This window comes from Phalacrocorax carbo, chromosome 14 (assembly GCF_963921805.1).
Source record: "Phalacrocorax carbo chromosome 14, bPhaCar2.1, whole genome shotgun sequence".
Lineage (NCBI taxonomy): Eukaryota > Metazoa > Chordata > Aves > Suliformes > Phalacrocoracidae > Phalacrocorax > Phalacrocorax carbo.
This window is the reverse complement of record NC_087526.1, coordinates 3,100,100-3,112,980: the sequence shown is the minus strand read 5'-3', so window position 1 is coordinate 3,112,980 and position 12,881 is coordinate 3,100,100. Positions and strand designations below refer to the sequence as shown.

General features: G+C 41.4%; 1 protein-coding gene across 1 annotated transcript in view; it reads left to right on the top strand.

Annotated features, from left to right (window-relative positions):
- LOC104045353 (delphilin-like) overlaps positions 1–12,881 on the top strand; it is a 108,876-nt gene that overhangs the window by 74,209 nt on the left and 21,786 nt on the right. The window contains exons 3-9 of the mRNA XM_064465267.1: positions 527–631; positions 2,567–2,653; positions 4,628–4,801; positions 6,251–6,399; positions 8,589–8,765; positions 10,192–10,618; positions 10,805–10,967. Coding sequence (XP_064321337.1) covers positions 527–631; positions 2,567–2,653; positions 4,628–4,801; positions 6,251–6,399; positions 8,589–8,765; positions 10,192–10,618; positions 10,805–10,967 — 1,282 coding nt within the window. The remainder of the gene's footprint in view (positions 1–526; positions 632–2,566; positions 2,654–4,627; positions 4,802–6,250; positions 6,400–8,588; positions 8,766–10,191; positions 10,619–10,804; positions 10,968–12,881) is intronic.

Sequence of the window (12,881 nt, the reverse complement as noted above, 5' to 3'; positions counted from 1 at the left end):
CAACCTCCTTTTCTGGTAAAAGAAAGGGGAAGTGTAATGCCGGTTTGTTGCCGTGTTTAGATAAGTTCGCGTGACACGTGTACCTGCTGGTACCAACATCAGTTTTTTTCCCCCTTCACCCTGAAAAGTTTCAATGGTCCTGATTTTGCTTTCATGTTGTCTCTGTGCAATACTTTACATTAAGGGCAAGACACAGGCAAGCATGCAAAATTGATGTTTTCACTTCTTGCCAGATTTTCTAACTGAAAAAGATTTCCTCCTGGCAGTTCTATCTCCAGATATTACCACCCCATCTTCTAAAATTGTAGAAGCCCCTGTATATTTGATATCTTGTGGACTCTCACCAAGTTTCAAAGGGAGACTATATTTGCTGGGCAGGTTGTCGATAGAACATAAAATATGAATGAAATTGTAATTTTACGGCAGACACAGTAGCTGTAACTGTCACAAGCACTCTGTATCCTCAATAGCCAGATAAAAAAAACCAAAAACAGTCTCTAAAAACATCTGATTGACTTTTTTCCAGTTAAACCAGGAAAAAATCCTCAAAATTATGAACATGGTGAAAAATAAAGAAGTGAGCATTGAAGGAGCTTTGCATTTGGCACAGAAAGAGGTGTACGCTGAAAAGGTAAGGTCACTCCTTTGATCTATTTTGCAAGACATTCAAGTGCATGACCATGTTCTGGAAAGCCTGGGTGAGCGTTAGGAGCACATCTGTATGGCTTTCAAAGATGCAGTCCCAACTTGTGCAAACATATAGACTCCAGTTTATGACCAAATATGTCAGGTATTAATGGCTAATGCTACCTGTCTCCTATGTAATGGGTATCCCATGTAGATGCTGCAGCTGAGCTGCACTGATGTTATTACCTGGATTAAATAGTTTAGATCAGATGTATCCATACAAGTTTCGTTATTCTAAGTGCAGCATCATGTACTGTAACAATAAATGTAGGGCAAAATCCCTGGGTTGACACCGTGAAGTGCCTCAGGAAAATGATGGATCTAATCTCTGACAGGTCTCCTAGTGTTGGCTTGTCCTTGGGGCGTGGCTGGTCACCATAAGAGGGTCTGATAGCTCAGCGTTACGCATGGCCACAGGAATGGCTGGCTACAAAGTGCAAAGCCTTGGCCGGTGGGACTTCAGTGTGAACGGTCCCTATGGTTGGCTCTGACCTTCCACCAGGGAAAGGCAGAATCAGTGTAAAGGTGGCTTAAAACTGGTTTTGGGTCCTGCAACAACATAGCTTTGCTGAGCATAGGTCAACGAGACCAAGAGGTCTAGTCCAGAGATTTCTTCAGGATCAGATTGAGCCACCAAAATCTCATTTTTCTGCTGTTAAAGCCTTCATCTCTTCACCGACACTCAGAAGTGGATCATTAGCATCTTTCCATGTTGTAGAAAGCATGGAAATTCTTTCCTGAGAAAAGTAGTTGATAAAGGTGAGTGGAAATAGTGTGAGGATGAGGAGTACATTAACTGCGTACATCAGCCTTGCACTCCTCTCTGTAATCCCTGTCCAGTATCTCTCTCATGGCAATCTCTGTCCGTCATCACCACAAAAGTGCCAGCAGAGAATTCTTTGGAGAAATTTTCACTATCTGTTTCCCCTTCTGCTCTGGATTTTGGAGCCAGCCTCCCCGTGGAGCATCTCCAGGAAACAGTGCAATCTTATGATGTGCTGATGACACAATCTGAAATATTTTTTGCACCATGGGAGCTGATAGTGATTTTGAGATAAACCTGGTGCTTTCTGGAATTTTTAGAAATAACTTTCAGAACTGCTTATTAACTTCTTGGCTGGAAAGAAGTAGAAGGAGAAGCAAAAATAAATACTAATAAAAAAGTGGCGCAAGTTTTGCAGAAGGGCTGCAGTCAACAAAAATATTACACTCAGCAGTGTAAGACTACATGGAAATATAGTCTCAGAGTAAGAAGAGAAACGGTTCCTTTTCTACTTCTGCTGCATTAACGTTTTTGTGATAGCTAATTATTAGAACTAAATAAAATTTAATATAGCTGGATCGTGACCTTCCCTTCCCTGCATTTTCCTGAAGACTGTAAAATCAGGCATTTTCCAGGCACACAGTATAGCTGCCGTAAGGGACTAGATAACAAATTTTATACTTTCATATAGTAAGAAAGAACAGAGATCTTCCATTTTACTGCACCACATTCAAGGGCCTGTAAATATTTTTCTTTAAAGTCACATATGGTTCTTGTTTGCTACTTAGTCCATTCAATAAACTGCTTGTTTTGAAACGTGTTTAGTTTTAGTACAATCCCATGGGCTCTGCTCTTCCCCTTCCTGTCTTCCTGCTCTCCCTGTCACCTCCCATCCCAACCCGTGATCCCTTAGTTCAGGAGTTGTGGTTATTTTGTGCTCGTGACAGCCAGGTTAGGAGGATGCTGCCATGTTTCTCCATGTGGAGTTGTTCTGCAAAGCCTCCAGCGCTGTTAGGACAGTGTTCGCTGAGGGAGATTTCACCCAAGGACACGATCGCACGTGAACGGACAAGGAATACCAGTGTGGACGTATTGGTGATGTCTGTTGTTTTTCAGGATTCTCAGGATTTGCTAACTGGCTCACAATTTAACTTCAGTATCTACAAATACAAACACTATCGGTGGCAGAAACGAATTTTGCAGGTAACTGTAAAAATTCTCGCTTTTGAAGGAATATATAAAAAATACAGGATGCTTATGTTGCTCAATAAATGTTACGAGATAGCTTAATACATCCTGTGGTTCAGCAACCTATCAGAGAGGTACAAGATATTGAGCAGCTTTCTACCACGTATACCACAAGTATTCTGGGGGTAATAACTGAAAATCCTTCTAGGGAACCCCTGGCGGAGCCGTAGAATGCACTTCATGATCTAAAAGGTTATTTCACCTTTAAGAAACATGATTTGCCACAAAGATGATTGATTATAATAGGCTCTGCCTGGGAGTTGTTATTACTTAGCAGCAGTAAATGAATACAGGTGATGTAGACATACTTAAATATCTGTCCCTTTTGACAAGACACCCCTTCAGCTGCAGTCTCTAGAACCTCGGGAATGTTCCCGGGGATACACAGAAGGCCCCTTTGGCAGGCTGTGCATTCCACCTCCGGTTACCCTGTCCTGTGGGCTCCTTTTTTTTTTTTTTTTGTGACATTATGAACCCATAAGGCTTTATTGACTTGCTGTGTCATAATGGGACAACACTTGGATGATATTAAAGCAAACTTCTGTTGATAACACCTGATGGTGGTTTCCTGGTTCCATAAAGTCGGTGAGAAAAGCTTCATGTTGTTTCCAGGAACTGGGATTTCACTGAATTTTTGCTGCAGTTTGGACAAAGCTGGATAATGGCTTGATGAAGTCCAAGTCATACATGCTAGAGGGTGGTTGGTTGTTTACTACATCTCAACTGTAAAAAGTATAATCTCCTTATTTCCCTTGATATCCACTGGGTTTTGGAATTGAAAGATTATTTGTTTAGTCATATAGCTGATGGAAAAATGGAGAAAGCTATATTAGATGTGGAAGTTATCAGTTCGGGAACCTGGAGTAGCTTAACTCCAGTTCTGTAGTTACCAGAAGCCTTCAAAAGTCAGAGATAATAATGAGAATGATTCTGCTTTGGAGATTTCCTGCTATAAACAGGCCACAATGTTCGCATTCGGTTGGCGTGGTCTGCATTAGAGGAATTAAAGGTGCCAAGAATCGTTTATGACCAAAGGTGAATATCTAGCTCAGGTGAGATCTGAGGTGCTTCAGAGTTTGTCTCCTCTGTAGGCCATGTTCAGTGAAGCTCGGCAGTCAGATAATATTCACATCTTATTGTATCAGCAAAGCTGTTTCTTCTCAGCAGGGACTGATATGTGGAACAGATACTGGAATCTGTCTCTACCAGTTTTTAACACTGCAAATATATATTGTGCGGTGGAAGAAAAGTAATCTTATTTTGAAGCAAACATTTTTTAGTTGTGATAGCTGTGAAACAGCAATAAAATATATTTATCGGCTGTTATCATCACTCCCTTCACCTATATGTACACATATGTGGTATATATATACATACAGACAAAAAAAATCTGTGTTAGATAAGACCTAAACCAAAACACAGTAATATTTACATCAGAAAGTAACTCTCAATAGTGTCCGCTTTTCCTGACACAGAAGAGGCCGTTATAAAAATAACCACCTTTACTCCATTTTAGTACCGGGGCATAGGTTGAACCGGTCAGTAATTGAATCTGTGTTGAGACGGTCATGCCATTAGAATGCACTACCACTGCTGCTGAATGGGAAGTTTTTGCACTGGGTTGTATAAGACAAGGAGAATTTAAAAATAAATAATATTTCAGAGTGATAAATTGATGCATATTCATCAAAAGAGATAGGGAAGCACAGTTACAATGAATATCTCTTTGTTTTGTAACTAAAACAAATACAGTACAGTATCTTGATGATGGAATGTCATTTTTTTAATTCTATTTGTCGCCAAGATAGATACACATTCTGAGCTGGTCCTTTATCTAAATGCCCTTGCATGGTAATACCAGGGATGCTGCCTTTCCCTTTCAATGAAGAGAAGTGATGGAGTCAAGTAATGAAGAACTTTCTATTCCAGATTGATTTCAACACAAAGACCATTTTTAACATTGAAAAAGGAACTATTAAGAAACAATTCCCTTTCTCACAAGTCAAAGCCTGCGACGATACTGAAAGGAGGCGCTTCAGCATTGTGTTTCATGGGCGACAAGATTACGAGCTGGAAGCAGTGTCTCTTGATGATAAAAGGAAGGTAAGTTTTTACAATGTCATAGACAGATTGCTATAAATAACAGCTCACGTTATGGTAGTACCCAGCAGGTCCCAATCATAAATGGGAATTGTTATGCTGCACATTGTGCAAGCAAAGAAGTAGGTATGTCTTTATTCCGTGTACGTTCGTACACAGGATAAAGGGAATGTGAGTTCAGGATAAAGTTTGGCCTTTGGATTTTGCCACAGTTCACTAGGACTGGAGATGTAAAGCCAGCTCAGGGTGTGATATGAAAGTGGAAGCATTTCTTCAACTACACCTTGAATGTAACTGGTCTGAGACTGCATGTCGTCAGTTTTGTTTGCTTGTTTTAAAACAGTTGAATCTTAACTGACATTTTCTAAGCATTTTTTCTATATGTATTTATCAGAATACATTCTTTGAAGAAGAATGAATGAGGTTATCCTGATGCTGTGAACAGAGAAAGAGCTAGTAATTACTCTTTTACCATCAAAATACACTGAAATGATAAAATTATCAGAGGGATGCAGCCTAGGGATAACTAGATATTTGTTTAATTAAATGATTCAGTGTTGCAAGATTTTGTATGAGCTGTTTCATTTTGAGTTCTAGGTTCAATTATATATTCCAAGTAGTTAATGTAATTAGACTCTACACTGAAACGCAAGAAACTCAAGTCATGACATCAGCACTAGCTTTTCACCTGAATGCAGATATCCTGTGTGTTCAGGGGTGACCAAGTCTCGGAGTCTGTGTCATTGGGGTGCTGAAGCCAGCTGCACAATTTAGGTTGAGATGCAAACTCTCAGAAAGCATGGAAGATGTGACCTGTTTTTAAGGGGCTTTTTGCAGAGGGATGCATCCCTCGTGAAACTTAACGGTTTGCTCCACGTGCACAAATGGTACCTCAGGGTTGATTGACTAAATGTTCACAATAGATTACATTTAGCAGAAGAGCTCAGAAAGGCACATGTGTTCTGTAGTAAGAACACTCAAATGTGGCCCTGTATCACAAAAAGAGTGCTTTAAATTTACACCCACCTTAATCCTTGTTATTTTCAACTACAGGAAAGCCTTTGTTTTTCTGCTGGATTCATTTGAGATTTCAAGCTAAAACAATCAGTTGCTACTTGGGCTTGAATTGAGCTGAGCACAAACTTTGTCCTAGATTGCTCTGTATATGAATTAAAAAAAGTAAAATGATGTTTTACAGTAACCCTACCAGAATAAAATTATATTCTCCTTACACTGACAGGTCTAGAACTGTGGGCATTAAACCAAATTGCAGTGAAGTAGTTTAGCATCATAGAACGACCCTATTTATTTTACGTTAATTTATGTTACCTGTTTGGCTGCTGCTTATAATGTTGTCTATCATTTTCATACTGGAAAAATCCAGCTATTAATGTCTTATTTGTGGAAATTAACATGGAAAATACACTCTCTCTGCTGCCACTTGTTATACAGATAACGTACCTTCTGAGCAGAGTTATATGGAGCAATTCGTACAAGAGGCGAGCAGAGTCGTGCTCTGGAGCACCTGCAGAATGTGACGTGATACACGAAGGACTGCTGGATTTGCGGCAAAAGACTTCTGCGTCCACTGAATGGGTGAAGTACGAACTGCACTTTCGTAGACCTCTGGGTTGTGGATTTTCTTAAAATTTCTGATAAATACCATAAGATTTTAATTTCCTGATACTAAGTTAATTATTGAATTGGTTCTTAAAGTTAAAACTTAGATGCCACACCTGCATGAGGTGAAGACATGAACTCTTAGTGCAATGGTAGTACTCAAGAAAACAAAGTTCTGATGTGTGTTAGAGACTGCTGTGGGCATTACTAACACAAATCTATAATGCTGATGGTGCTCAGAGTGATTTTAATGGTGGGACTGTTTATGTTTACCTCTTTACTTTTTATTCCATTTCCAATTGTAAAGAAAAGGAAAAGGAGAAAAAGACTGGCAAAGCAGGTGGGGAGTGTAGGAGTCCTGCCAGAGAACATTGACTCACACTGGCCAAATGGCTGCCCCCAAATTAATAATTCATTCCCGTAATGTTCTGATCTTCCCTCCTGTGGGGACGGCCAGCCAACATGGACTAATGGGTGGTGGTTTCAGAGACGGGAATAATTATTCAGTAAGCAATGGACTGTCACCACCATTTCGCTCAGCCCCAAACCGTCACAGATAAGCGTGATTTCTGCTTATTCTGTTACTGAACTAGTGAAGCAGCCACAATGTTTTTACATAGTTTGCGACTTATTCTACAGACAACTCCCCCTTCCCCTGAGCCAGCTTCTAAAAATACCTGGAAATTGCTTATACTATCAAAGGAGAGAAAGAAAAAAAAAAGTCTACCAAAAACTAATGAAAAAAAAATTTAACTTAATTATTTGCACAGGGTAATTATCTCAAAAGACTTCACAGTTCACAGAAAAATATTTTAATTGTTTTTAAAAGGCTACCACTGTATGTCTTGTAAACACTATCCTCAAGTGTGTCCTAGGATTTGTTACCTTGCAACGTTTAACAAGTTTGTTAGCAAACAAAAATTGATTTTTATTTATCTTGTGAAGGAAAGCCCTTGTTGTTTTCTTCTTGATATTAATCCTCTCTTTTTTCTTGGCAAAGTAAATAATGGTGAAAACATCTGGAGATCTGATTAAACTATAAGTCCCTGCTTTAAAGAAAGGAGAGATCAATATAACTGCCGGCTCCATTAAACAATTCTTATCACTTTGACTGTTTATGTGAGAATAGATGCAATTTATACTTTATGTTTAATTCTTCTGGAGCAGCTAAACTTATTTACATTCCTCATAGAACCCCTTAATCAACTAGCCACACCTTGAAGAGGGAGTGGAGCAAAAGAGAGGTCTGATAGAACTGTCAGAATGATAAAGAAATGCAGTAACCCTCAAGAAAAATGAGAATGCAAATGCTCAAATAAGGATAAAACCCACACAGGGTAAAGCCCCTCTTGCTGTTGAATGTTGGGCCTTTGTTATAGGCAGCAGAGCAGAATCCTGGAAGAGAGTGTGAAGCAGAATGTTTTTTTGCTCTAATAGAAGCTGCTTATGGGCAGGCGATTGGTGCCAGGATTAATTTATGATTTAAATAGGTAATATCCACACTTTGGCACGGTCATTTCTGATGGAAACCCTTGAGAGCAGAAAACTTTGACCCCTTCCTGCCAAGGGCCTTGTGGGAATGGGAGGGGACCAGGATCAGTCCTCATGGAGTAAGAGCATGTGCAGAGGCATTTCCAAGAGAGGAAGAGTTACTGGACTACAAGGTTGGGCACTAACTTATATTATGGTGACTTTTTTATAGCTTGGTGGCAGTAAAACCTGGAAGACACAGAAACTCTGAAGCCCTGTCATATTATGTGCTGCTCAGTCACATAGTAAATTCCTTTAGAAACTCATAGTCCAAAAGAGCCACCATCGCAAACAAACGGGAGGAATAAATAGAGTGGGGGAGACAGAGCGTAGCTAACAAATGAACAGGACTTGTGTGATTTTTAGTTGATAGTCAGGTCTTAGTTTTGGTGCTCTCATTAGGCACGGCAGGCTGGAAGTTCATATTTTATGTCACAGTTTACTTACTTGTCAGATGAGGATAAGAAGTCCTCATCTCAAAGGTTTGATGCTTTAGTATTGATACTTTTCGAATGTTCCATGTGAGATGCTATAAAAATGTGGAGACCTACTGACATTAGAAAATGCTTTAACAAGGCAAGGCTTGTCTAAATAAGTAGTCAGTGAAGAATGAACTGTATCTCCATTCCTTGTCCTTCAGGTACTTGGTACAACTACGTGAAGGAGAATTGACTTTATATTGCATAAGTCTGGGAGGAAAGAACAAGACTGCAGACCCTGTACCAAATACAATTAATTTGTCAGGTGGTAATGTGAGTGTCAGCAAGGAGAATGGATGCAGTACCTTTTCAGTTCAGACCAAAGAACACAATTATTTGTAAGTATAGTTGGTAATTAATAATTTGTTAAAGCAGAACTGCTGAGAACAAGGTCACAGAATCCCAGACTGGTGGGGGCTGGGAGGGACCCCTGGAGCTCACCCCGTCCCACCCCTGCTGGAGCAGGCACCCCCAGAGCAGGGGCACAGGGCCGCGTCCAGGCAGGGGGTGAATGTCTCCAGGGAAGGGACCCCACAGCCTCTCTGGGCAGCCTGTGCCCCTGCTCTGGCACCCGCACAGGGAAGGGGTTTGTCCTCATGTTCAGGGGGAACTTCCCGTGTTCCAGCTTGTGCCCGTGGCCCCTTGGCCTGGCGTTGGGCACCGCTGAAAAGAGCCCAGCCCCATCGTCCTGACACCTGCCCTTCAGACATTTATAGGTACTGATGGGATCCCCCCTCAGCCTTCTCTTCTCCAGGCTGAACAAGCCCAGGTCTCTCAGCCTTTCCTCACCAGGGAGATGCTCCAGCCCCTGATCCCCTTGGCAGCTCTGCGCTGGCCTTGCTCCAGCAGTTCCCTGCCCTTCTTGACCTGGGGGGCCCAGAACTGGCCGCAGCCCTGCAGGTGTGGCCTCACCAGGGCAGAGCAGAGGGGGAGGAGAACCTCCCTCACCCTGCTGGCCACGCTCCTTTTCATGCCCCCCAGGGCACCGCTGGCCCCCTTGGCCCCAAGGGCCCGGTGCTGGCTCAGGGTCACCTTGCTGCCCCCCAGCACCCCCAGGGCCTTCTCAGCAGAGCCGCTCTCCAGCAGGTCCCCCCCAGGCTGTGCTGGTGCGGGGGGTTGTTCCTCCCCAGGGGCAGGACCTTGCACTTGCTCTTGTTGAATTTCATGAGGTTCCCCTCAGCCCAGCTCTCCAGCCTGTCCAGATCAAAGCAAAGAGAATCTCAGTGTCTCAGGAAAAAATACAACAGTGGGGAAACGCGGCCATCGGAATTCTACAGATTACCCCTCCCATTGCTTTGCAGTCATTTGATGAGTGTTTTCAGGAGGAATCAGAATTACCACGATGTAGAATTGAGATGATACATTGAAATAGTGCCCGCAAAGACTTGTCTAGTTGCATGTCAGGAGCCAGTGAAGAGACATGTCATTCAGCTTGATAGGACAGATGTGTGAACAGGTTCTGTCTAGCTTGTGCAACAAGCACAGTAAGATGTAGCACATTGTTCACCTTCCCCCAAGGTGGAGAAGAGGAATTACGAGGAAGCTGCACCACAAAGTCAATATATGGCAAAACTTCAGCTATCTAACCTTAGACACGTAAGCAATTAACTCTGTCTGAAAAGGTCAGAGTCAGCAGCACTGGGCTCCTTTGACAAGGAAAGCTGCTGAACATCATTCTGCTTAAATAAGAAATACCTGTGGCTGTATTAGTCAGCATGTTATTTACACTTCCTTGCGTTTATATATGACATTCTTAAATTTCAGGTTTCGAATACCCTTTACTGTCCAAAATACCAGGACAGAGAATGTTAGCAAGCTCCAGAATGAGTGGGTGTCTCTCATAGAAAGGTACTGCCAGCTGAGCAAGGGTGCCTCACTGCCTCAGGAGGGATCTCAGGAATGCACCTCCTCTGAAGCAGACTATGAGGATTTTACTGTACCTTTTAATGAAGAGAAAGAGGAGGCCTTCCACTCCGGTGTGAGTTCCACAACAACTGGTCTGAACAAGCCTTCAAGCCCCCAGACAAAGCCTGAGGAGGGGGAAGCAGCCCCAGCATCACCATCTCTTCCGCTGCCCATCAGTAAGGCAGAGGCACCGCCAGCCCCACCTGCATTCCCACAGCCCTGCAGCCTCTCTCCATCAACAAAGAGAACCAAAGCCTTTCACTGGGATGTTGTCCCTTGGGATAAGGTGAGGATGAAACTGATGGAAGCTCTTAAAGGAAAAAAAAATAATATTGTAGCCTGTATTACATAGTTATCATAAAAGTACAGCTGTGCCACAAAACAACCTGGATACCCTCCTCTATGTTTGGATGGAACAGAGTGCTTCTGTTCTTTTGGCTTTTTGTTTACTCTGTCACTCCTATATTTTTAGATTCAAAAATCTGTCTGGGGATCATGTGACCCATGCAAGAAAAAAATAGATGTATCCCGACTCTGTGATCAGTTCCAGATCCAGGACATGGCAGTATTTTCAGTCAACGAACCTTCAGTGAATCAGCACATCATGTTAGATCGAAAGGTTGCACATAACTTCAGTAAGTGTATTAATAAGAACTGTGTACTCCTGTCTGGAAGGCTGGGAGCAGCACTGCATGCATTTTCTATTTGTACTTTCTGCCATTCAATAGGCAATAAGATAAGCTTGTGTCTAAATCATCTTTTAATTCAGTGCTCCTCTACTCATTTATAAAAATAGATCTCATGGTTCAGTTGCTCTAAATATGGTCCTTAATTATGCAGAGTAGAAGAACCAAGCGTCTCTCTTGTACAAAGCATGTGGATGTGCCATTGAGCTGTGGTGCTGTTGTCTTAGGCCAGACACGTAAAATCATGTATCACACCTGTGAAAACAATGTTAGGGCTCTGACTTCAAAGGCTTTTCCAACTTTGTGGGCTGTCCAGGTGAAACAAGTCAACAGAAACAGCTTGTTAGCTAGAACTTTGAGTACTGCGCTCACTCTCTCTCCTACCCTTGGTTCAAGAATATTCATGTATGTGTTAAGATGGGCTGGTGTAAGAAGCTTCTGAGGCAGCTACAAGGCAGGCCGCAGGAACTCTCTTGGCCTTTCTCTGGCCGATAACGTAGACTGTGAACGGCTGTCTTGAGTGATCATGAACAGGATCCTTCCCTCTCATATCCCAGGTATGGTTCTGCCAAAGGCCTGACCTAGAACAGTCTTTCACACCTAATGAAGCAGTTCAACACATCGTTCTGGTCTTACTAATAAACTGACATAAAGGTGTTTCAATTACTTTGATGGGAAGTGGTAGATATTGAAGGAGCAAGGGTAATTGTTCTTCAAAGACTACTCAGATTTCTGTTACAGAGATGGCTTTCCAAAAATGTTCTATAACCTAGTGATGTTTTAAGCAACGCTACATGTGTAAAGAATTTGGGGCAGTTAATTTTGGAGTTTTAGTTATTTCATCTTCATGGATATGATAAGGAAGAATATGTTTTGGAGATCATGTGAAGTTTTAATTGGGAACTGCAAATGGAGATAACTTGTTGGAGTTATTGCATCCACTGACTGACAATTTGAAGGGTTAAAAGGAAGTGAATGATACGAAAGTGCTGTTGCAGATAAAGAGAGTCCTGTAATAGCACTTTTACCTACTAAATTAGTGCAGTTTCTTTGAGGAAATTTATTTCTTTTGATTTGCAAATAGCACCATTCTTCCTTTTGATCCTATTCTTCTTACAACTTTGTTCACTGAAACATTCTACATCCATTTCTTAATCTTATCCTTAAAGTCCCATCAGTGAGATTTTTGGCATATACTTATTATAATGGACATTACTTAGATCAAAAGTTAATTTGATCCTGAGAATCCTGATTAATCTTCCTGCAAGTGCCTCAAACCACAGTTCTTAAGTTGATGAATAAAAAGATGAAGCTCCAAGATATCAGTAGGTTAAAATTTCTTGAGAATTTGAGAGGGTTTCTGAACACAAGAGAAAAATGAAAATTCTGAGAGAAGATCTACACACTATATTCAAACCCAGTGTCTGAAAAAATGCAAATAAAAGCTAGGTTATCCAGTGGATTCTTGTAGACAGAATAAATTTCTGCCATACAGAGAACAAGTATCAGAAAGAGAGAGACATCCTCAGATTTCCAATGGAAAAAGTTTTGGGAGACACTATATAATGTGTGATCTAGCAGGTGAAAAGCTGGTTTAGGAGACAAAATACCAGCATCTGTGACTTGATTGGTGCCTGTTTCTCTGTATGACAGCCGGTTTCCCATATACACAATCCTTATTTTCCTAGGAAAATACTTTGGCAAAGTCTGATGACTAGAATTTATTCAGTGGCTAATTTCAACTATTGAAAATGTTCAAGAAAGTATTAAACACTTTGTAGAGAGGTTGTGAGAATTTTAAAATCAACATTTTACTATGAGTTACTCACTCTGTTATGGTCTGTAGACATCACACCTGAAGAC